General features: G+C 43.1%; 1 protein-coding gene and 1 long non-coding RNA gene across 4 annotated transcripts in view; one reads left to right on the top strand and one right to left on the bottom strand.

Annotated features, from left to right (window-relative positions):
• Positions 1-9,956: 9,956 nt before the first annotated feature.
• On the bottom strand, positions 9,957-11,411 carry LOC119004686. Its single transcript, XR_005070269.1, has 3 exons — positions 11,321-11,411; positions 10,793-10,966; positions 9,957-10,625 (listed from the first exon to the last, which is right to left on the bottom strand). It is a non-coding gene; the product is annotated as an uncharacterized LOC119004686 (long non-coding RNA).
• A 7,448-nt stretch (positions 11,412-18,859) lies between these two features.
• The window catches only part of fndc5a (fibronectin type III domain containing 5a), a 29,104-nt gene continuing 21,991 nt past the window's right edge, over positions 18,860-25,972 (top strand). For all 3 annotated transcript variants that reach the window (XR_005070311.1, XR_005070312.1, XM_037072013.1), the window contains exon 1: positions 18,860-19,706. Coding sequence is in view for 1 of the 3 variants with exons in the window: in XM_037072013.1 (XP_036927908.1) it covers positions 19,649-19,706 (58 nt within the window). In the remaining 2 variants the exon portion in view is untranslated. The remainder of the gene's footprint in view (positions 19,707-25,972) is intronic.

The following is a 25,972-nucleotide window of genomic DNA, read 5'->3' as shown; positions in this document are numbered from 1 at the left end:
TATCTGCAATTTGCCAAACTGCCCTCTTACCTCCTTCAGACTGAAGTCAGCGGGTTCCCCCTCCCTCTGCGGGATTAGATTTAGCCTGGCATGTCACTCCCGCTCATAAATCATTCGCTTTATCATTTCGACCGCCTCAATAAAACTCCTCTAAATGGAAATGCACCGCCATCGTCGCCTGGGCTTACTTTACGAGAATAACCATATAAATCAAGTTTGTTTAAAAACCCAGCTTCATAAGTTGGGGTAAGGTTCCACAGCCTAGAGATGGTCAGAAACACGGACACACACACACACACACACACACACACACACACACACACACACACACACACACACACACACACACACGTACATATGTCGGAGGGGACAGCTAGTTATCTGATGTCCCTCTGGCATCTGTCCATACACAAGTGTCACAGTATCTACTGGGAGCTCAATCAGAGAGACAACATATGGCTGCAGGGAAGGACTGACAACTCTGACAACATTAATGTGTGTGTGTGTGTGTGTTTGTGTGTGTGTGTGTGTGTGTGTGTGTGTGTGTGTGTGTGTGTGTGTGTGTGTGTGTGTGTTTGTGTAGAAGAGAGAGAACATGAGGGACTATATTTAGAGCCACAATCTGGCATGAGTTGGGGTAAGGTGTGCTGTGGATGGGGGTTACATAAATGATTAATAAGCTCGATTATCACATTGAAACTGCGGTAAGTAACATTCTTCAAGGCCACTTCTCAGAAAGTTTTCCCCTCATTTAAAAGGAGACACATCTCAGCTAATCACTGTGTCTGGGTAACTCATAGGTTCAGTTTATTCATTCTATGGTTCTTTTCGTACCTGTATAAAAGAAATGAAAATAATCTTCCATACTGCACCTGCAGCAGTGACACAGTCCATTCTTTGATAGTGAATGAATGTGACTTCCCCAGGTGACACAGAGCAAAACAATAGCTGCCTGTGCAAAGACGTATACATTTTGCATACATAGGTGCACAGGCCTCGAAGCACAAAGGAACCAATCAGTTAAAATGAGAGCTTCATGCAGAGCTGGCATACGAGAAGAAAGACCTTCCGGAAGGGAGGAATAATTCACTGCTTGACCGTTTATAACAGAGCTGAACGTCAATTCTGCAGAATGCCTGGACCGACGTGTCCTCTGAGCGTGCCCGAAGTGGAACAAAAGAGCCACTTTCATCAGGGAAAGAGTCTCTTTATTAGTACAAAGGGCCCGCGCTCATCCACGCATTCCCCTCCTTCTCCTCTCGCTGCCCTCCATCCTTTAGTTCATTAGCTGCCGGGTGTTGATGAAATGACCAGTCTGGACTGAGATTTGGCCTGCGGATGCCACCAGAGGGGCCAAAGCTTTTTTCTGAGGCTGATTAGGCCAGTGTGGAGGTGGCGTCTCCGAGGACCTCAGAGAAAGACAGGCTTCATTAGGAGCACTGAAGCAGATGGCTGGGCGGCCAAGCGGTGGGCAGGCAGGGTCGAGGACTTTAGAGGTAGCCAATCACAAGCAACTCAAATTGAAGAAGGTCTTATGTCCCAAAATGAAGTGCAATCATATTTTTTGTATCACAGATGAACTGTATCAGGATCACAGTTGAGCTTTGGATTTTCGAATGATCCTTGATGGACGGATTTCATAAAAAAAGATGAATCACTGTAGATCAAATACGGAAAAAAACAAACTTCAAGTCACCACCAAACTAATGCAGCTTTGATAAAGCTGTCAGAAGACAGGACCACCAGGCATCAAAAGAAAATCCTTTTGTTTTGACAGACACCCTCATTAAACTCAGTGAGTCACTCAGCCACGAGACACCGCCGTCCTATTGAAGTTTTCTGCTGCTCCCCTGTGCTTTAAAGAACACAAAGAATGAGACGCCCGGAGCACCTAAACTGACAAGACAACACCACGATGCCATGAAGAAGATTGTTTTCTTGTTCTATGATCAGCAATCCTCTTTTCCAGCCCCAGCGAAGCCCTTCTTGGATGTGGCCTTCCGCTTGGTTCAGTTACAGTAGCAGCCCTCTCGGTGGTCGGCAGCGCTCTCTTTCAGCTGAAGAGCCAGGAAAAAAAAAGAGGTCACGCGGGGTTAACGTCGTTCGACTGCCAAATTCCACTTTGCAATTGTGTTCCTCATCAGTCACGCAGTAGTCAGAGTGCACTACAGTATATTTTAGCAGCGACGACGACAGGTTGACAGTCTCGCACACTATTTCAGCAGCGTGCCTCTTAGTCCTCCTCAGAGGGTTCAAATGAATGACAAATTGATCGCCTGCCTGCCTGATGGATGTCATATCCGTACTGTACATAGTTTATGACTCATATCAGGCTGAGATGTGCTGTGATGGTTAAGAACAGCCTTTGTTATCCATCACCTGCTAATGAATGCTTTATTGAGCTCGGACACATTAAATAAGAAGTACTTCATCTTTGCTCTGATCGATCTGATCAGACTGAGTTACTTCACTTTCTTAGTTGCTTCAGCACTTCTATGTATTTGCATATTTCTGAAGTGCATTTCTTCTCCTAATGGACGGAAGTGTGTTTACAGCGCTAACAGGGTTCAAATATATTAATGCGACAGGTATTTAGACTAAAGGCCTGCTGCCAAAGAGAAACTCCAAACAGTGAATCAAATTTTGGGCAGCATTCTGTCACTCTGGTTTAAAGTTATATTGACGTTTCCTGCAGGGGAGGACATTTTTTTATTCACTTCTGTCTTTTCAAGGTTCAGTTACATTTAGTACATTTAGGTTATTGATATTATTATATGATAATTTTTCCATAACTAAATAAACAAGCTGTTCTTGGAGGGAAATAAGGTTCCCAGAACACTATTTGAAGCTGGAAAGGTGGCAGGGTCCACTTTATATAAGCAAAGTAAAAACATTATGAAGTGTGTGTGTGTGTGTGTGTGTGTGTGTGTGTGTGTGTGTGTGTGTGTGTGTGTGTGTGTGTGTGTGTGTGTGTGTGTTGTCCTTTAAGGTCAGTTTGTTTATTCAGTCATGAAAACAAAGATAGTTTATTTAGTTTGTCTGGTCAGAAAAAAAAAAAATCGGTGAATGAAGATTTCTTCTTCAGATAAAAATGACTTCCCCCAAACATAGTGCACTTTTAATTATAATCTTGACTTCACTACAGTAGTAGAAAATGCATATTTACATTAACACTGCACAGGCATATGCACACAGATCCATCTAGTATATACAGTATTTCTAGTCTACTTTTTCTATTTGAGTAGATTTTATTTCAATCTTTCAAGTCAATTCCTTCCTTGCACTGCTTCTTTCTATATTATTTCCACATTGTGTATTCTCCTTTTGCTGCTGTGCCAAATTGAATTTTTCCTACTGGGAATGAATAATCTAATCTAATCTCATTTTACTTTACCTTACCTTACCTCCAGAACTTGTAGTCTTCAGACCCAACTGATACTGACTCAAATGACATCACTTGAGGCAGTTTATCAGAGGTTGCACTGCCCACTCGGGAGAAAAAAAAAAAATCTGCAACAGTATTCCAGAACACCTGTAAAATGAAATAAAGTTCCCCTTTAAGACATTTAGTCTGATTGCTCTCACACACATATCAAAAAGGATCACCAATGGTGTTGAAAAGGCAACAAAAACGGTGAAACTTGGTCCATCACTGTCTCTCTCCCTCCCAGATAACACACACACACTCATGTTGGTAGTTATGTTGCTGTTTCACTGCATGTGTAAGTCCTTTCAGTGCTGATAAAGCTGTGCACGTTGTGTGTTCACATGTCAGACACACGTGCTGCACAGAAACTTCCGCTGACCCGACTGCTCAGGTTCATCTTCCACACCCTCTCCATCCCGCTGTTTTGGTCATCCCTCACTTCCCAGCTGCCATCATCAGTATATGTCACTTCAAGAACAATTGCCATCCGCCCATTTTTCATTGTCGCCCACTGTCTGTGTTCATCTATCACTGTCTGCTGCCCTTCGTCTGTCTGCACATGTACTGCCATCCTTTTGGTCGTTCAAATCTGTGTATTTGTTCCTTTGCCCACTGAAGCTCTTTCGGCCCTTTGTTCTCTGGCCAAGCAAAGGAAATTATTTGTTAATGCTTCCATTCTTTCTGCCTTTCCCAGTTTGTGCGCACATCATCCTGCTCTAAATATAAAGATCATTTATTGTGTGACGTCTATGTGCGAGTGCATGGCGTTACATCAGAGAGAAGGGACTGGAGCAGTGCTCTGTGGCTGTATCTGCATGCAGCAGGCAGGTCTTTGTCAGCCCCATGCTGAATAATGTTTTGTATGAATGACCTGGGAGACACAAAGACAATGAGGGACAAATAGAGGATAGAATGAGACTGACAGAGGTAGAGACAGATACAGAAAGTGTTTATTTGGCCTTGTAGTCAATTACTACAACAATGGCTTTATTTTTTACATGAAAAGCAGGTGTTTATTTTGAGTAGATTTTGATGCAAATGTAGGGAAAAAGATAAAAATAATGGAGGAGAATTGGGACAGAATGTAAAAGAAAAGAAAAAAGAAAAGCTGTTAAGCTAGTAAACAAAAAAGTGTGAAATAACTCTAAATATGTTTCATATTTTAGATTCCTCAGAGTAGCCACCCTTTGCTTTGTTGACACTGCAAACCCTTGTCCTTCTCTCAACGAGCTTCATGATGTAGTCACCTGAAGTGGTTTTCACTTTCACAGCTGACAGTCCTATTTGACAACTGATAGAATTCATGTTATGGCAAGAACCAATCAGCTAAGTAAAGAGAAACAACAGTCCATCATTACTGAAGAACTAAAGGTCAGTCAGTCTGGAAAATTGCGAAACTGGTACACATGAGGACCACCCCAGGAAAGGAAGACCAAGAGTCACCTCTGCTGCTGAGGAGAAGTTCATCCATGACACCAGCCTCAGAAATTGCAAGTTAACAGTACCTCAGATTAGACCCCAGATGAATGTCACATAGAGTTCTAGTAGCAGTCATATCTCTACACCAACTGTTCAGAGGAGACTGCGTGAATCAGGCCTTTATGGTCACATAGCTGCTAAAAAAAACACTACTTAGGAAAAGCAACAAGCAGAAGAGATTTGTTTGGACCAAGAAACAAGGAATGGACATCAGACCAGTGGAAATCTGTGCTTTGGTCTGATGAGTCCAAATTTGAGATCTTTGGATCTTTGTGCGACACAGAAAAGTTGAACGGATGGTCTCTACATGCATGGTTCCCCCCGTGACACATGGAGGAGGAGGTGTGATGTGTCAGGGTGCTTTGCTGGTGACACCGTTGGGGATTTGTTCAAAACTGAAGGCACACTGAACCAGCATGGCTCCCACAGCATCCTGCAGTGACATGCCATCCCACCTGGTTTGCGTTTAGTTGGACCTTCATTTTTTATTCAACAGGACAATGACCCCAAACACACCTCCAGGCTGTGTAAGGGCTGTTTGACCAAGAAGGAGAGTGATGGAGTGTTGCGCTGGCCTCCACAGTCACCTGACCCAAACCCAACTGAGATGGTTTGGGATGAGATGGACTGCAGAGTGAAGGCAAAGGGGCCAACAAGTGCTCAGCATCTCGTGAAAAGGAGGAAAAACCATTAAATGAGAAGGTGTGTCCAAACCTTCTACAGTGGTACCTTTTGCAAACCTTGCACAAAGCACGCATAAGTTTACCAGGAAATGTGGCATTTGACTGAGGTTCATCTGGGTATAAAGCGAAAATACATGGTAGCTGCTTCGGAAGGGTCAATCAAAATGTTTCATCTTGCCAAAACACTTCCATATGTACAGCTTGTATCACTACTAGTCGTACAACTGTGCGATTGTTATCATCGTTAGTTCAATGAACAAGAGGGTGTAAAAGAGTGTAGGTGTGTGAAAGTGACCTGTTACATCAGTGACTGGACTGTGGGGGCGTTCAGCTTTCGATTAGAGGCCAACGTTCAACTCACATTTTGAAGTGAGGATTAGTGTTTCGCCCGCTGCCGCTCCCCAGTGGGCTGGCATCCTTGAATACGCAAATGCTCCTCCCTCTCTACTATACACAAGCAGAGACAAACGCATACACACTGGTTTCTGCACCTGAAAGCCACAGAAGGAAGGAGAAAAATGAAAATGAGGCGAGGATGAAAGAGAGGAGGTAATATCAAGAGGCAAATCATGTTCAATCAGTTTGAGGAAGCCATCCAAGACAAGTCATCTAATACGCATGTCATTTTGGATTCGAACAGTGTGCCTCAGCTCAGCTGTCGGATGATTTCACACAGGCTTAAAATCCGGATGTTCAACTCATTGGCACAAATCTAATTAACTCTTCATGTCTGCCTAAGCAAACACACAGGGAGTGAATGAGATCAAATGAGACACAGTTGTATACCTGAAAAGGCAGGAAAACAGACAAACAGAGGAGGTGGAAATTAAAACATGACACACGAGGAAATACTTTCAACATGAAATCACAAAAATAAAACCCCAAACCATGAGACAAAATTAGAGTTCAACTTAATAAGACTTGCATTATTACATGTTGTCACCTCTGAGCATCTAGATGGTGTTTCCAATTCAGAATTGTGAAGAACTGAATAGAAGAACTCACGTAGCTATGGCAAGGGTCCTTTTTCTGAGATCCCAACACACATCCCACACACATTCATTTAAGCATGAAATTAAAACGTACAGGATGTAAAGCTTGCAATGTGATGCCTACATGAATTATGTAAATCCCAGATGTCACGTCAAGAGATTTCATGCACTCCCTAGACTTTCCATAAAGCCTACACGTCAACAGAGTTGTAGATCTCAAAGATCATCAACATTGTGGACGTCCATGACGTGGCAGATCTTCAAGAAAATCTATCATTTTTGAAGAATATGACAATGAGACATAGGGTTAGCACTGAATACCTCTAATCATTCAGAAAGCATCTGAGAGAGTGGAGAGCTGATGTTTAGTGCTTGGTTGAATCAAATACTCCAATGAAAAACAATGGTAACGGTTTCTATTTTGCACTCATACTGAGTTTGTCTGTCCAGGTTGAATATAATCACAGACTTTGTGTTCATCCTGCACCAAGACTGTATCCACACCGTCGACCTGCATGTTGTGTTGCTTATTGCTGGCATTGACCTATGTGTCGTCTTTCTGGACACAGTATATGCGCCGTATGGACCTACAAGTTGTCTACGTCATAAACGCCCATAGACCTTGTGTATGTGATAGTCAGCATCATTACAGGATGCACTGTTTCACGATAAAGAATGGATGTTAGTTATAAATGAATGGTCAGGACGAGTGATACACATCTTTGGGATGAAGCCAATAATTGATTAAACTACTTGAGGATTCAAGCAGTCAATACATTTCCAAGCGGAAAGGGATGCCAGAGTTGCTTATCTCGGATTCCTTCTGTGTGTGTCAAGAATATTTGATCGTCATCAGTGATGTTTGCTCCAAATGAAGATCCGATCAAATATGCTGCAGTTGGGCCTGTTTCATTGTAACCGCTGTCAACATGCAACATTAAGAATTAGCAACAAAGGAAAAAACATTATGCATGCAATCCTTCCCCTACTTTCCATTTCCCCCCTTTTAAATTTCTGCCCTGGGCAAACTTACACTTAAAGGTGCTGCAGTAAAAGTGAAGCATCAAAAAAAAAACGTGTCCATGGTTCTTGTTTTATTTCTGCCTCTTCAGCTAAGATGATTGTTGTGGCCACTGTGGAGGAACACTTGGTGCATCTGTCTGTGCTAATGTCATAACATCAGTACGAAGCACAAACCATGACACAATGCAAGCTGAAACCATTACTGACTTGACAAGTGAGTGTTGATGGGTTTTCTTTGTACTGTAGATTCCCATTTCTTCCAGAATACATTGTTCAGGCTATGCTTTCATGAATTTGCAGCTGTGGTTGAGGCCTGTGACTTAACACAAAATGTCAAGTTTTGAAAAAATGGACCCAAAGGCAAGACACTAACTCAGAGGCAGGTTACGGATACAAAGTGGGCTAATTGCAAGCAATAAAAAGGACGTGAAAAAGAAATACAACGACTGAAGACGAACCAGAAGGTCAAGGAGAAACAAACCAGGAACACAGGGAATACATGGGAACAGATGCTGGAGACGCAGGATGACGACAGACAAATCAGCAACGGGTGAGGTGAAGACACAGGCTTAGTCGGGGTGAGCCCACACAGGATCGTATTTTCCCATGGTTAGACAGCCGTGAAAAGATCAGCGTCACCAAGGCTTGTAAGTCAGGTCAGCTGCTCCTGTGTGACCGCAGCTGTAGACAAATGCAAAAACACATGATCCAACAAGGCAGACAAACATACACAGCATCCCTCCACCCTTTGGCTCAGCTCTGCTAACCCTCGCCTTGGAGGAAATCACTCCACACAGATGAGCGCTGGTGCTTAGTGGTCCATTTAATTGAGAGAGGCGCTGAGTGACAGGTGAAAAGGATGATGGGGAGGCGGCTGCATGGGTAAGGGTGGATATGTGGGGATCCTGCTCTGTCTGGATGCCCTCAATTTACTGACCCGCCACAGCCACAAGGCAGGGAGGGAAATGGCAAACACAGAGGCTGCTCCTACAGCTTTTCTTTGAGGAAGAGACTTGTAATTTGAGCCATGCACAACTCTCATGCAAATAAAATTGCTTTTCAGTGTCTTTCAATCATAAAATGTATATGGTGGGTAATAACTACCAGTGTAAACTGATTGATGGTAAATCCATATGTGGAGGCTTAACAATGCTACCGCTCAGCGTTTCCATGCCTGAGATGGACACACACAAACACACTCACAGTTAAAGGGCAGTGTTGCTTCGAGTTTGTTGGGCAGCTCAGCAGGGAGACGAAGCATGATTTTGAGAGAGAGGCAGAACACGGCGGCCGATGCACCGTTTCAGGAGGCAAATGAGCGCTGTGGTTAGTCAGTGATTGAGCTATTCGAGCCAGTGAGTGCGCCCACTCAAGCTCAGTGTGACTGCTTTACAGTGCAACACGAAGGGGGCATTTCTATTCTCTTGTTGCTATAATTTGTGCTGATGCCTTCTGTGTGAGCCCCCAGTCCCCGCCTCTAACCCTCAGCTTCTAGTGTGTGTGGAAGTCAGTACTGGCAAGGCTGGGAGGAGCCTTAAAGGAAATTCCAGTTTGTCACATTTAAGGTCTTCTCAATAATTAATTCCAGCCCTATCAGTGGTAATTGTACTTTACTCAACGAGTAAATTGCAGGAAGCATGGTGACAAATGCTGCAACAAAGTCAGGAGCACATGTGTTTGTCATCAAGCCAACAGTTTAGATTACCCAAACCACGTGGGAGGTATAACCTGTGAAATTGTGAGAAACAGTTGACAGAGCCACCGGCGAGGTCAGCCATTAGTTTCTGAAGAGCCTCAAAGTGGGTGACTCCGGCCATCTTGGTAGGCAAGTTTGGCTGCAGGTTCATTGGCCCAAACAACCAGAATACCTGACTCCACATTTGCAGTAAGCTAACCAGGATTTCTTGTTGGCGATACCTGTAACTTGATTACCATGAAGTCATAATTTACAGAAAATGATGGCTGACCAAACTAGTGTCAACTGAGAATTTAAAGATGTACTGTTGTGTCTTTTCGTTAAATTGAGCCATGTAGATTTGCCATTCCATGGTGCTTTGTTTGTGGTGACTCCTCAATAGTACTGTTGGCATAGAGTTAGAGTCAAGACAAACAGTCATAAGACACAATAGTGGGCTGCAGCACAGAGTCAAACCAAGACAGAAAATGTGAGGGGGAGGGGGAAAAAAAAGTGCCATATTTAGTTTTGTGGAATATAATTGAGAAAGATCTTCATCGACTAAAGACTGATTGTTATGATTAAACTGAACTCTTTGCATTCATGGCTAAATACACTGAACATGGCAAGTGTAATGGGTTTGGTTTGGTCCCAGTGGCAGCACAAATACAGGCAGGTATCGTTGGTAACAAACTTTATTAGCACATGTGCAGGAAACAGTGACAGTAGGCAAAACTGACTTCTAGCCGCTGGCCTTTAACAGTCTCTGGTGGGGGTTGGCATTCAGCTGAACCAAACCAGGACACTGGTGAGTAATGTCCGTGAACCTCAGTCTCGTACTCCCTCAGTGAAGGAATAATCAGAGTCACAGAACTGCAGGAAGAGACAGGAGTAACACTCTGTAGAGATGAATCAGGTAATCACCAGATAGCCAAGGGAGCAGGCAGGCAGAACCCAGAAAGGGACAGGTGAGGATTGTGGTCGGGTACGGAAGGCTGAGGTGATTTCCAGGAAATCGGTAAGGCAGGACAGTCGGAGGCAAGCATGGTCAGAACCGGGAGATCAGGCAGAGGAACGCTGGAGAGCCTGGTGCAAGCATCAAGAACAATCTGCCAATGAGTGAGTGTGGAGCTGCAGCCAGAGCAGCGCAGAGAGCACAGGTGAGAGGAGTTGGCTTGATGAGAGGGGTGTGTCTGATTGGCAGACTGAAGCAGGCAGGTGCAGAGTGGTGAGGCAGAGATGAACTGTGACAGCGAGGAGCACTAAGGGCAGGAGGAGTGGGGGAATTCAGGAGGGAAGCCGAACAACACCACCTGGGGACTTGGAAGCCCGAGAAATATTTGAACCTTCGAGTTTGGTTGGGAAATAGAAAAGGACACACAGGGTGTTATGGTTTTATTTTAAACAATAATCAGTAACTAACTGCTGAGAGGGAAGCAAGTGGCAAAGAAAAGTGAGGTAAACCAGTTGGTCTTAGCAAATTCTACCTTATATATGACTAAGGAAAACTGACCTAAACATGGAGGGCAGGAAGCAGAGGCAGAACAATGGCACACAGGTGTCTCACGGCTTGGCCCTGATTCGGGAATTTATTGGTGGAGGAGTCGATTCAACGCTGCATTCACCAACACTACACTTTGCTCTGTACTAGGGGAGTATACCCCACCACATGAATAAACCAAGTGACCTGAAAGGACAACACAATTTCATACTTTTTACTTTGTTCATATTTGGCGGATGCTGCCACCTTTCTAGCTCCAAATGGATCATATTTTCCTCTGAGAACAGTGTGTTTGTTCTGTTATAGAAAAACATTCTGAAGTTTTATTACTGATACTGTAAATATTTAGTTCTGTTCTGTGTTTGAATTTATTGCCCAAAAAAATTGTGCCCCTTTGACATAAAATTGTGTCCACATGTGTACATGTGTGTCTTTTCCTGACTGAAGACAACATAACTAGTGGTCTGATCGGCCAAAGTGCATTTTTTGAGACGCGTGTGAGGGTGTGTGTGTGTGCCTGTCGGACGCAGGTTCAGTTACCTCAGATCCAATGAGGGTTTAGTGGCATCTCTTCTGTCACAGACCTCTGAGACATTTATCAAACGTGCACTTTCATCATGTCTTCAACTTTTTTACCATCCCATGGTGACGCCCACTCACAAATAACACCTCTCCTTCCACACCACTCCTACTTAATGAATATTCATCAAACAGCCGAAGGTGATGTCAGCCTTTTTTTTTTTTTTTTTTTTACCCCAGCAGCCGCAGTAGTTTTCCTGAGTGCTTTCTTGGAGCGCTGGAACTTCAATGACATTGCAGATCAAGAGTCGGAGTTGCAGAAACCACATGCAGGAGCAGCTTAGGGGATTTTTCTCAATCAATCGCCTCTGTTTCATCTCAGATGATCTGTGCACTTCGAGCTTTTAGAAGTGGTGGATTTCTATGGTGCTTTGATTAACACGAGGGGGGAATTTGCAAATGCCGATTTCAGTTTGGATGTTTGATCATCTTGCAGTGCTGCATGTAAGCAGAACACTGTAGCCCAGAAAGTGAGAGGTTTACTTATTGGGCTATGAATCAGAGAGATCGGTGCTTGCACGCCTACAGAGAGTTACCCAATCTGTTCTGTTTTTTTGTTTTTCTTCCCCTGCTCCTCTAATGATGATTCTGGAACATCTCTGTAGGAGACTACAAAGTCCTACTCACAGATGCCAACAAAAAAATAAAATAAACGGTGAATGAAATAATCTCGGATTTTGGTGCAGTTAAAATCAATAAAAAGTCCAGAGCTTGTCTACCTTTCCAGACAGCACATTACAAGTAATGGTTTACTATTTTTCTCTCTGATACACAGCAGGCAGGTCATTTCCCTCACTTCCCAAAGTAAACATTAACTCCTCCCCAGTAATGTAAAGACAGCAGTCTTGATGAATAGGTGCCGCAGCAAGAGTCAGAGAGCTTTATTCCAATGAGGCCTGCAACCGCCTCTCATGAAGCAGCAATGCAATTGTGCTCTATGATGCAAAACGTGGCCAATTAAATTGACTTCTCTGCCGAGTAAAAGAAATGCTCCCTCTCCGCTGTAACTATTCCACCAAATCAAATCATTCAGCTCAGGCTAACCTGAGAGCCGGCGCCTGTGACACTCATTTCAACACAAACAGCCTCCACTGTGGTTTTATCTTCCTCTCGTCGCGTTAGTTAAAGGGGGAAGTGCTGACTGTAGTGCTAAATCCAATGGTTGTCTCATTCATGGTTTGTTTTATGGCGGCTGTTATTTGGATGTTCAGCCCGAACAGCCCCGACCCGTAGACATTCACTAAATCTCACAGTCTCAAATGGGCAAACTATTAAAGATTAGCATCAAAAAAACTGTTAAAAAAAAAGATTAGGAAACCAAAACTGAAGACAAGCCGGGCAATGAATAGATGACGCAGGAGGAAAGACTGCATCGAACAAAGACTAAACCTAAACAATAGCTGGAGAGATCTTGTGGTCAAGGGGGAGAGAGACTGAATGTCATTAACCAGCCTGTAATTCCTAACCTTCACCCCTGTTCAGCTGTTCACACAGCGGCTGCTAGTGCCCTTTTTTTTTTTTTTTTTTTTTTTTTACCACTTCCCTATAGACAACCTGAGTCAGCCGCTATTTGTTGGATTGGACAATTACAGTTCAGGGAGTGAAGTGTATGTAGAACTGAGCAATCACACACATAACACTGACTGTATAGAATAGTTTATAGATCCATCTGCTGTCTTTAAATTCATGAAGTAAATGAATGTTACTATATGGTATTTTTCCTCCATTCAGCAGTCAAATTTGTAGTTTTAGCACATTACTTTGGATCTCAGCACCTCTGTGAGTCCTTGCGAAAGGCGAGAGAGAAGGTAAATCCAGTTTTTAACCCCGAAAGTTTACAGAACCGACTGTACTCTCCCTGTGTTTTCCTCCAGAAGCTCGCAAGCTCTTAATAATTAATTAAGCATAATCTTCGGTCAGTGGAAAAGCTTCATCTTCCATTTTCTGCCATAAGAAGCTTTGAGTCAGTGAGCCGCTGCCAGTTCAGATTTACCCTGTTTTCACATAAAGCAACAAATGAAGTCTGAATCCGCAGCGCTGTGATGGGATTATGAGCAGGAACTCAATCATCCAACGTGTCAACAGTGGGTGCCAATCAAAATGTTCAAGCTAAGACTGAAGAGAGGGAGGGAAAGCAAATGCGTTTTTTGAACTTATTTGTGAACTATAATTCTTCTCTTCCTCTTGAAGGTTTAATCACACCTTCGCCTGCCGTCACAGCGCCGTGTTTTGTTGTGTGTCTTCTCCCTAAGCAAGAGTCCCAATCCTATCAAGTTGAAACAGGAACAAAGACTGTGTTCCCTTTCTTCCCTCACCATCCATCCCTGCTTCCACCACACACAGATCTCTGAAAAATCCCCTCTTGGTCCTGGTCCTCACCTCTGAGCGACCTGCCAGAGCTCATAATCCAAACTCATTTGGAAAGATTTTGGGGGGGATTTTTCATGTCACGGTCACGTTGCTGTTACAATCTGTGTTAAAGAAAGAAAATGCTGCTTCAGGTTGTTGATTTTTGCAACTGTTTTGGTGTTTTGAGTTGTATCATCCTCTGTGGCTGTAGAGCTAAAAGTGACTAAAAGTGATAATGGCTGAGCTTCATGCCTCAGCAATTTAAAATTAAATGCGGAATGCAAAACGTCTGAATTGTCTAAGAAAAACCAAAAAAAAAAACAATCTGTGCCTCCTGACTGCAGTATACATGGGATTTTTATTTTCCGTGTTATATCCATATTAAGTAAAAAGTGAACGTATGCACTATTCTAAATGTATGATTGAGATTATTTGTTGACATTTGAACAACCACCTCGTGATGTTGCCATGGTGGCACAAAATGATTTCAGACAGAAAATTATTTCTGTGCTGGTTTGCCCAGAATAAGTGCCCAAGGTCGTTACTAAGATCGCTGAAGAGTGGCACGACCAGGACTTTGCTTCTACAAGCTTAGACTGCAATATTCCACTTGATGCCCAGCATCCCATCCCTTTTTCCACTGGCAAAAAAACATGATTACATGGACTAGACAGATCCTTTTCCCTATTCAAATAACCAAAAACTGTTGTTATCTTATTTATGAAAATAAAAGACACTCCCAACCACACACTCCCTGAGATAAACACCATCTTCCTGCACTGTACTGAAGCTCACAAAATGATACATGAAGTAAACATCCATAAACACATCAGATTAATTGCTGATATTCTGTTTGATCTGAGTTTAATGTTGAAGACTGTTAAATATCGGTGAGGCCAACTTCCAGAGGCAAATTACTCACTTGGGCTGAGTCCTTTATGTGTTTGCTGAGTGCTGAATTTAAAGACGATTATCATTCTGTCAGCCCAGTAATTTGAGAGATCGCTGAGAGAACTACACTATTGAAAAACTGTTGACAATTCAGCGGGCTGTTTTCATGCTGCCTGGGCATTGATATGTCATGAGACAGACAAATTCTCAGCTATGTGTGCTTCTGTTCTTCGTAGACATTTTTGAATTGGAAACACTGTCTTGATGCTCACAGGCGTCTGACTTAATCCAGCACTGGCTACATGCAAGTTAAATACAGGGCAACAGTCACAAAATCTATTTTCACAGGTTTTTACAAAAGAAAAGGTAAACAACTGGCCCCCAAACTGTTATGTGAGCAAAAACTCCCCACACAGTTAGTAGAGCACCAACACCAGCACTCACCAGCTGACACATGAGAGTCTTCACGGGTTGACATTACTTTATAACAAGGCTGGTGGTAGCATTCATTTTAGTTACTGCAGTATGTTAATAATAAATCAATAAATTGGTGCTACTGCAGTGTATCTACCGGCTAAATGCATTCCTGTGAGCCGTTCACTGTCCTGTGTCCTCAGCCATTTTCCATTTCTCCAGTGAAACAGAAGCGCGTGTGAAGTGGCTATAGGGTCCAGCTTGACCGTGCAGTGAGGGTGGATTTGGATTTCGCAGGACGAGCATCGTGTGTGTGTGTGTGTGTGTGTGTGTGTGTGTGTGTGTGTGTGTGTGTGTGTGTGTGTGTGTGTGTGTGGATACACCAACCTGCCTAGCCAGCAATTTTTTTTCCAGTGTTTCCAGTTAGTCAGTGGGCACACATGAATACAGGGTGAATGCCTGTATACTCTTTGCATAAATTGTAAGCAGAGCTGTACTCAGATATTTACATATGTGTTTTGGCCAAATGCAGCTCTGCATTCTACCCATGAGTAGAAAATATCCATATCCAAAATCCATCAGATCTCTTAAGGTCGTATTGATCCTGCAAAATACTGGTTTTCCTGTTGAGAGCCAAGATCGACAATCCATGTAACTAGTGAATAAGTAGGTGTTGTGTGTCTGTTTACGTTAAAAGTTTCCAATTCTTCTTTCCTTTCAAACATTTAACTAGGATATGGCTGTGCCCTGAAGGATACTAACTGTTTATTGAGCTCACTGAGTCAGTGAAGCACCAGTAACAATGGTCTTCATATTGAATGCCATCTTGCCACCATCCTCAAGACCTAATATCAACAAAGTCATGCGGCTGACCTTAGGAGGCTTGATTAGACATTTATAAGAGAATCTGGGTGAATATGCATCTTCCTCTTGCCTGGAACTCATCAACCTGTTCCAAAGGACAAGAGATGATCACGGTCATCGTTTGGTCTCATAGTCATAACATACAATCTATAACAACCTCACTCCGACCGTCACTGCAGTCTTCATATTGGAATTGACAGCACACCATTCTTTCCACCTCCTGCAGCTGAGAGGGCAGCAGGGCCCAGTGGTGCCATGGTTGCCACACTGAACCTGTAGAACTGAGAAAATTCACATGGAGCACTCCTGGATGCTACCGCACAGATCTCTGCCGGTGGTTCTCCCCTTAAAGCAGCCTAGGAGGTAGCCATACAGTACCTCGAGTGAAGTGTGCTACCAAATGAACAATCTGTTTGCTGTAAGTTTGGGAAATGGTGTCAACAGATGTTGTTTGGATACAGGATGCCACAATTTATTCCAACCACAGCAATCAGAACAGCTGTGAGTGTGAGTGTGTCAGTGTGTAGTGTGAGTGTGTAAGGTGTGTAGTGGACACAGTGTCTGCAGGTCTTCTTCCTCTGGGTTAAATGAGTCTCTTAAATTACAGCTTAAGTACCAGGGGACGATCCCATGTATGGAGCTCACAGTTTCCTGCCTGCCAGAAATGGCCACTGTAAACACTTTAACAGTGCTTGATGCCATATCTGAGGCCAAAAATGACTTAAGGAAGCATAGAACCATCTGGATAGGCCATGTGGCTGGATGTGGCAGAAAACACCTGGCTCTTCTGGTTGTAGCTAGCACATGTAAAAGGTGCTCAAGCATTTTTAATGGTCAGCACTACAACCTTTTTGATCTTGCAAAAAAAACTGTTTTTGTTGGGAGCCAAGATCAACCATTTAACTAGGTAATTGGTGAGTGCTGTGTGTCTGTTTGCTTTTAGAGTTTCCATTTCTTCTGTCTTTTCACACATTGAACCAGGCTTACCTGTCGGCTTCAGCTGCCCTCACAGGTGTGTCTCAGGCCCAGGTAACCTGCCCACACCTTTCTGTGTGAGTGTGTAGAAAGCAACACACCACATACCTCATCAGCCTAACAATAATGATAATGATGATAATAAACTTATATAATAATATAACATAACAGTTTACCAATTGCTTTGAGGAACAAGCAAAAGCAGGAACACCAGGAAGACAATATAGCTAATAGATAATAGATAATAGCAGATAAATAGATTAAGAACAGTAGAAAGAAAGAATGATTTTGAATTAATTAAAAGCACTTATAGATGGTAAGAAAATCACATACAGAACTGGGCTCAGGAGCCTCTACGTCATGACGGAGGCAAAGAAGTCAAAGAGGACACTTGGCGGAGGAAGCAAAAAAGAGAAAATAGGAGAGTGAGTGAGAGGCGGGACATGAGTTAATCCCAGCATTTGTCATTGGTGAAATCTTCTCAAAATAAAATGAAAAGACAACAAGATGGATGAGTACGAAACATAAACATAGTAACACAGTATAAAGTGAAACAATATAAAACCGTGTTCTCCTTTAAGGGCTGTTGTTCTGTTTATCCAATCATGAAAAATAGTTTGTTTTTTTTACCCTGTTTAAGCATAAAAAAATCAGTCAATTTAGATCATTCTCTTCTGATGAAAAATTAAATACTGCTCCTTTAATCAAAAATGTCACATAGCCACCAGTCAGATCATTGCTACCAATCAGTCACACACCAACTACAGCTAGTCTCACCACAAGGCGGTCCGTTTAAAATACTTCTCATTTACACCCTTCCAGTGCAAATGCTGCCACACACTGCTGCTGCTGGCCAGCTCGCCGCCAGCACCACAGCCTCCACCTTGTCTAGTCCGCAGTCCCATCAGGACTCAAGGTTAAAACATTACGCTTGCATTTATGGTCTTGCTCAGAGCTCCCTCTTGTACACCCTGGGGGGGTCTTCTGCATTGCACTCCCTGTTTTGGCTTGGCATGCTGCTGGGTCAGTTCAGGGAGCATCCTTAGAGTGGAGCCATCAGCACATCTGTATAACTGTAACTTTGCAATAAATGGTTAATACTATGAGGTTAGTGTTCTAAAGTGACTAAAATCGGCTTATCCTGGATATAACTGTATGCAACAGTTAGCTCTACTTTAACATTCTTTAAATGCACAAATTGTTTTCACCTGTAAAAAGGTGCTTTTGCTTTATTACTACATTAGCTCAAGTAAAGGGTGTGAATACTTCCTCCACCTCTGCTGCTAAAGGATGGTGGGGATAGAGGTGTTTGATAATGGCTGCACAAACTTCCCTCTCTCTCACTTGCACAAACACACGGAGGGGAGAGGAGTAATCGTACAGGAGAGCGCAGAATGCATACAAAACAGCACAATAACCCCTCCACCACCTCCAGCACCACCAGCAGCACATCTGCAGCACTTCAGAGGCAGCAGGCTGGGAATCGAGGTGCACGGCAGGGTGAGGAAAACACTTCATGGGGACACAGCTAGGGGACGGTACCGGGTCTCCTGAACTTCTACTCCCCTCGACGCACACGGACACACACACACACACACGCACACATCCCGGAAAGCTTCCAAGTCCAGAGCGCGCTGCGGGGACACCGTCAGGTACTGTACCCAGACTTTATCTACTTTTGCGGCCGCTTCATCGTGCGCGCAACGCCTCTGAAACAGTGTGGCGAGGAGCCGGGGTCAACTCAGAGCTGGAGTCAAGAGGCACGTGTTTGATGTTTTTTTGTTTGCTTGTTTTGGGCTTTTTTTTTTTTTTTTTTTTTTTTTTTTTTTTTCCAAAAGCTGAGACTTCATCTTTGAACGGGCGACTGTTTGCGTGGGCCGGTGTATGCATATTTAATCGAGGAGTGGGCAGCGAGAATCCAGAGTACTTCTCACCAAGTGGGCAAGTGAAGCAGGGGGATGAGAGAGAGAGAGAGAGAGAGAGAGAGAGAGAGAGAGAGAGAGAGAGAGAGACGTGCTTGGATTTTTCTTTTTGTGTGTGTGTGTGTGTGTGTGTGTGACAAATTTGATCTGGTGAAAGAACTTTGCATGCTAAATAATTTCAGCTGCTATTGTTTTGATCGTGTTTTTCATGTGAAATATGGGACTGAGATGGTAGAAGAGAGAGAACAGTGGAATCAGGCCTGTGGGTACAGAATAACAAAATCATTTTGGAATATTTGTATTGGATATTTATTGACTTATATTTTACGGGTTATCGCGCCAGGTTGTCTTGCACGCCTTGCCGCCCTGCTCCCTCACTGTAAAAGCCTCCAGGAGTCAGTCAGTGTGGCAGGCAGGGACTCACATCCAGGCGCTCATATACAAAGCCAGCACGTTTCACTCTGCAGCAGCAGCAGCAGCAGCAGCAGCCGAGCGGTGCTGAAGCTGAGCACCACCTCCAGCATCACACCAGCGAGCAGCAGATCGGGGAGGGTTTGTCAGGCACAGTTGGAGGGACCGACGGAGACAAACCAAACAAGCTCCGGACTCGAGCTCCGGTCGACGATCATGCTCTGTGGCCGGCGGCGGCTGCTCGCTGGTCGCCGGCGGCTCGCGGTCAGTCGGGGCTGTTGTGTGAGCGGAGGTGTCGCTGAGCAGCGCTGTCCGAGGTGCTGAGCAGCCGCCGACAGAGCGTCGTTCTTCCGTTACCTCCAGTCCAGACAGATACGCATGAACTGACGTGAATGCCGAGCGGCTCAACGAGGCGCAGCAGCCCGCCGGTCAGAGTCAATGGGACCGGGCGAGCGTTAGAAAGATGGAGAGGTTCGTGCTGCTCGTCCTCGGCGGTCTCTGCGTCTCTAGAGTCACAGCGGGTAAGTTTATGTTCGTGTGGAATCAGAGTGGATGTTTTTTTTTAATGGGATCTGAAGCTTGCAGCGGCTCACAGACTCGCATCCTCTCGACTAATTTAAACGAACCGTGGAGGGATTGCAGAGGCATGTGTCTGCGGGAGAACCTGCTGTTTTTTAGGGGGGGGGTAACATTAACCGGTGTTGTTGGGAGACGTTGCGTAGTCTGTGGTGTTTGTGGAGAGGCTGGCTGTGTTTCCATGCTGCTGGAAGCATCTCTGTGTTGTCAACACTGGGTGGCAAACGGTGGTTGGGACTGTTCACCTGCGAGGCAGTTGCAGTGTGCAGTGATCGAGATTAGTGGGGCTAAACTGACCTTTTAACAAAACATGTTATTGTCAAGCAAAGCAGTGTGTGTGTGTGTGTGTGTGTGTGTGTGTGTGTGTGTGTGTGTGTGAGAGAGAGAGAGAGAGAGAGAGAGAGAGAGAGAGATAGAGAGAGAGAGTAATGGTGTGATGTGAGCCTAGCTGACCTTTGAATCTCAATTTCAGGCAGGTACTATAAACTGCTCCACAGACAGGTGCATATACACGCACAGCCTGAAGCTCGATGCTGACCTGAGCCATGTCCCAGGGTTGTCACCTCACTCCCATATAGCTACCTATTACCTGTTAAAAATGTAGTCTTTAACATAATAAGTGTCACAATATTAAAGTCATGTAACTTGATTGCTTTCCTTTACTTTTGGATTACCTCGACACCAAACATAGACATATAAAAACAAGAGGAAAAATCAGGAGGTGATTTTATTTAATCTTAATATTTCGCCCGAGACCAGAGTGATGTTGCACTGGGACTCACTGGGAAGTGTTTTCACTAAATGTAATCTGTAATCAAGTTACATCCTTTTTCTGTAACATCAACAGAATACAGTTCCCTATTTTTGTATCCTCATTATGTGATCCCATTACATGTATCCAGCTACTCCCCAAGACTGTTACTAACACAGTCTGTCAGTATTGAAAATCAGATTTAAAAAAAAAAAAAATGGAAATTTGTTATCTTTTTATCACTACCAGATGTTTTTGTCCATAAGTGTTTATAATGTGACTGTAATGAACTGCCGCTGGCTGCTGGGAGCACATGACTGGACTGCAGAGGAAGGACAGTGGTGGTCCTCTCACATGCATCCATGGAAAGGCCACTGGATGTACTGTGTGTGTGTGTGTGTGTGTGTGTGTGTGTGTGTGTGTGTGTGTGTGTGTGTGTGTGTGTGTGTGTGTGTGTGTGTGTGTGTGTGTGTGTGTGCGCGCGCACGCTGATGTCCAATATATACTGCACGTGTGCATCTATTAAGCATGCCTTTTAGAGTCAATACTACACCCGCACCACACACTCCTGCTCTCATAATGCACCTCTGGTTTGCTCGGCATCCTCCCACTCCTCGGCCTTTCCACTGACGAGGGATTGCTGCGCTGCACACTCACACACACACACTCACACACTTACCCGTGTACAGTTTACAGACACGCGCAAGTGACTTGCACACACTCTGTGCTGTGTGCTCTCTTTCTTCTACAGTAAACAATTCTGCTCTCACAACGTAAAGAGGCTGTGTTACAAAGCGATGTTCAGACACAGCGTTTCAACTGGCAGGTAGTGGCATATTCATAGTGAGCACCGGCACTTCATTGTAGCAGCTCCACTGTGTTGGAGAGGTGAAGAGAAAAATGTCGATCATTTATTAAAATAAAGCAAGGCTGTCTAAATGTTTTTCAATTTTAACTGTTTTTCTTTTATTGGTAACACCCTATTCTAGCTATTACATCAGGTCATAGTAATGATACCAAACAGTCCATTTAGTAACTATTCCGATGTCAATTTATCTTAATCGTGACCCAATCGTCAGAATTAATTTTGAGAGAGAGATATGTACAGTTAGGGTTAGGGTTTGCTGATTCAGACTATTGAGTGTTGATAGACTATTGCTTGTAAACAGTCAGAGTGTTGTGGGTGGAACAGTTAGTAAAACCATGGAACAAATACTGCTGATTGGCCTCAGATGCCTGGCCAGCGACCTTTGTCACATCTTGCTTTTCATTTCTCTTTATCTCTTGAATCTTGTATCTGAATAAGAAATGTAAAAAAAAAAAGTTCATGACAACCAAGTTTCCCATCATCTGCTGATAAAGACCATGTGAAATGATCAAAAGCTCCAGAACAGCTACTCAATGGACTTTAAGGGGAGATTGTCAACTGCTGCATTAAAGTTCCAGAAAAGAAAGATTAGGAACCTTACCGAGTTCAAATGTTTAGAAGATACAATCAGTTAAGAAAGATTGTGTTTAACTGCATCGCTTTTAGATTCACAGTTCATCTCGATTTAAGTTTTTGTGTTTATTTTAGCACTTAGTCAGACACCTGCGCCAAGAAAACCAGGCCAATTTGATGTCGAGGCGGAGAGGTGGACTTGTAGAAGTGAGTGGGTGCGCACCAAGGCAACATAAAATGTACACTGGGCTGACGTCTTTACAGCGTCTGTGTTTATAGAGACTCATAAACAGTCGGTTGATCCTGGGAAAGGAAAGGTAATGTTTCCATTTAAAATGTAAATCGACTCTCTCACACATTCAATTAAATAAGGCCATAAATCCCTGCAAGCAATTTTCTCCGGTCCCCAACAGTTCTGAGTTTTAAGAAAGGAAATAAAAGGAAAACATCAATGAATCAATAAGCATATTGAACAGTGATGCAAGTGATGCTAAAGCTCCAGGCTGAGGACGGTGTATTATGTGTCAAGTGTTAATAATACCATCCATAGAGATTCCAGGTTCCAGGCCTCAGTTGTGAGAGCCAAAGTTTGTAAAAGCTACTCATCTTCTCCTCTCTATCATTAAATTCTCATCAGACAAGAAAGTGACTCACAGTGGATATATTTCTGAACCGACCTCTGATAAATCAGAGAGGCAAAATCAAAATGAACATGGTTTCATTCCGTATAATTTACTTATTTGTGCTTTAAGAAGAGCTCGGTAGACATACTGCATTATGCATTTTATAAAAACAGCCTTCAGGTCTGTGATGTTATTGTTTCCAGATGGCAGTTTGTTACATGCACAAAATGAGTGAACAGCACCGAACGCATTCCATCACTGGTGTCAGAGCACGAGCAGACACTGAGGGCTCGTTTCCATGGTCCCATCGTGAAACAATCCAGTCATCACCGGCAGTGTTTTCAGTCATCTAAACGCAACACTTCTGCCCTGATTTTATTCTAATGTGCGTCCTTTAGACCTGCTGGGTATCTGGGGCAGCCTCCTGATTGGAGGACTGAGTCATTGCTCTGTAACAGGGCGCAGAGAGGCTGAGAGGAGGTGTGAGTCATTGGGGATGCATAATTGTGTGAGTGCATGATTATCTGTTCATTATTTTCCCTCTAGTCAATTGTGTGAGCACATTAAGCTCTTTGTAATTATTAGTTTGTAATCTCGTTTGCACGTTTTTTAAAAGAACATGACTGCACTTCTGTTGCAAGAGCCTATTACAGTACGGTTACAACTCAGCACTAATGTGTTGCATAGGATAGACCAGAATTACAGTATTTTTTTTTACTTTTACAGCATTTGTTTATTTGACAGCACTATTTTTAACACATTATTTACAAGAAGACATAAATACTCTTTGGCAAGCTGCCACTGCAGTAGACACACACTGCAAGGAAGGCTGCGTCCCATAAATTCACCAATGCATCTCTGCCGCTCTTTTAAGGTGCACTATGTAGTTTTTGGGGAAACAGTTATAATCATAAGAGAAAGATCTTTATTGACTGATGCTTAAAGACGCTAAATAAGTAAACTGACCTTCAGTGACAACAGAATGTTGTTGTACTTTGTTTATGCTTGCAGACCGGGTCACCATTCCCCTGGGGACCTTATTTTCCTCTGAGAACAGCTTGTTTATTCAGTTGTGGAAAGTCTGCATTTCTTCTCCAAAACTACGTAGTGCCCCTTTAATGAGCAAAGCAAGTGATGAGTGATGGTGATCTTTATTGCTGCTGTACAACAGAATCTGAGGGCAAAGGTTTCTAAATGTACAATGAATTAATGAATTAAGTTCTATATTATTGTTACATGCCGAGACACCAGAAAAATCACAAAAGCCAGATCCGAACTTCTGCTCATACATTTTAAAACAACATTAAAAAGGTGAAAAACATAAAGAAACACACATTTTGATACTTTTCCAAATCTTTCCAAATATTTTCACTGGCACAGATACATCCTCCTTGAATATTCTTTATTCAACCAAACTCAAAAGCCAGAGGAAGAGTATCAGCTCTCAGCTTTTGTGTAATACGAGTTCACACAGTGATATGTATATTGGCATTCTATTTTTGTTTGTTTTTTGGCTGCTGGCACATAGGTATTTTTGTTGTGTGTATGTAGATATGTGTATAAATACAGAACCAGCTTAAAACACAAAGGTGAAGCTAAAGCTAATTTATAAGCCTGACTCAACAGAGCAGGTGTATTTCTGGAACACAGCGCTGAGGCTCAAAATAAACAAATAACTACATTTAAAAAAGAGTAAAAGATAATGTTTGGGAAGTCAGTCGTCTCTGTCGCTGCGCTGTCATTGTTGTGTCAGCGCTGCCCAGATGATCTCTCTTGATCTCTATCGCACCCTGTCACGTTTTAATTGTCACCTGTCGTCTTACGTGAACGTCATTGCTGCTCGGTGTTATAAACAGCTGTGGCGCCGCTGCTGCTCTTTCCTCTGGCACCTGTCTGCCTCTTCTTCATTTCAAAAAGCCTCTTCAAGTTCCACTTTGAGAGCTCGCCAGTGAATAAGAGCGATGGCCTTGTGGTTGATAGCGAGGGCTCATAGATGCTTACGCTTTTAGATCTTGTGTATGGGAGGGGGGAGACACAAATCAGTTTGCAACAATAAAAGCATGCAATACAACTCAGGAGCAGCAAAACACAGCAAGCAACAATGTGAAATACTTAAAAACTGTCACCTCTGCCCTCTGACACTTGTGGCAACACTGAACTGCAAGCAGAAAGAAAACCATTTTGATCGTTTTACTAAGAAATTGTTGTTTTTTTTTTATGTAACTGTTCTCAGGAGCGACAAGTGATTGCAGGCTGGTCTTTTTTTGTGTAGAAAACAGAATGAAACAGGCTTTAGAGGACAGATTGGAGCAATCATCTGGACACCAGGCATGTGGGAGAAAGAGACGGGATGCCAAAAGACTGACGTGGTGGCGGTGGCTCGCTGACGCAGTCTGTCATCTGTCCAGTTCCACCTCTGTCACGTCATGTGAGCAGGTGGAGGACGGTCTGAGCTACCATTTGGAGAAAAAAAAAAAAAATTGGCATGTATGTGAAGGAGTTTGTGGGGTTATTCAGTGTTCAAGACTTGTTTGTCTCTTCTGGGATTTCTCATCTATTAAAAGCATGTTTAAAACAAGTTCTAAAAGTTCAGCTGTTCTTAATCCACTCCAATCTAACTCCTTGTGCACGTATCGGATCTTTTACATGCAGAATCGCTATCAGATGTCATGTACTGTACCTTTCAGTCCAAATACTGATGTTTTTATTAAAACATGCAGGTGCTCTAAACAGATGCCCCTGACAGTTTGACCAGAGTCAGCAGTTCATAACTCCTCGCAGCGTAAACTTCTGTAATTAACACAGAATGAATAGATTTTATTAGCCATAGTTGTACCCTTCCTTTAAACATTTAACTCCAGAACTGTTCAGCCTTTTGCCCCTTTATGGCTATTTTACATTGCAATGATGGAATGCGTTGAAGAGTTGCCGTCACTTTTATTCTGTTTTTTACATTATTTCATCTAATTGATGTCTTAGTTGGTGAAACTGATACTACAAGGCAGTGAATAAATACATAATTCCTTTATTTTGTATCATTACTTTTCAGGGATGTTTCTGTATTCTTCAGTTAGACAGATGTGGTGATGTTCCATTAGATGATTGTCAGTTCTGTGGGTAAAACATTACAGTAATATATTACTTGACAGTGACAAGGTAATTTTACAAGTTTCTAAGGATCTGCAGTAATATTATTACAGTCACTCAGTCCTGTAATGAGTTACCACCTGAAATTAAGACTAGTTAAGACAGTGGCAGTCCGTTTAAGCTTGTTCATTCAAATTTGAAATCATGGTCAGCAAAAGAGATGGAAAAACGTGGTGACATGGAGCAGTCATGAAGCACTAATTTGTATCTGATCTTTGTATAGGTACGTTCCTTTAGTCCATAAGAGAG

This window comes from Acanthopagrus latus, chromosome 16, assembly GCF_904848185.1.
Source record: "Acanthopagrus latus isolate v.2019 chromosome 16, fAcaLat1.1, whole genome shotgun sequence".
Taxonomy (NCBI): domain Eukaryota; kingdom Metazoa; phylum Chordata; class Actinopteri; order Spariformes; family Sparidae; genus Acanthopagrus; species Acanthopagrus latus.
The sequence above is the reverse complement of the archived record's forward strand: the minus strand, read 5'-3'. Positions and strand labels throughout refer to the sequence as shown.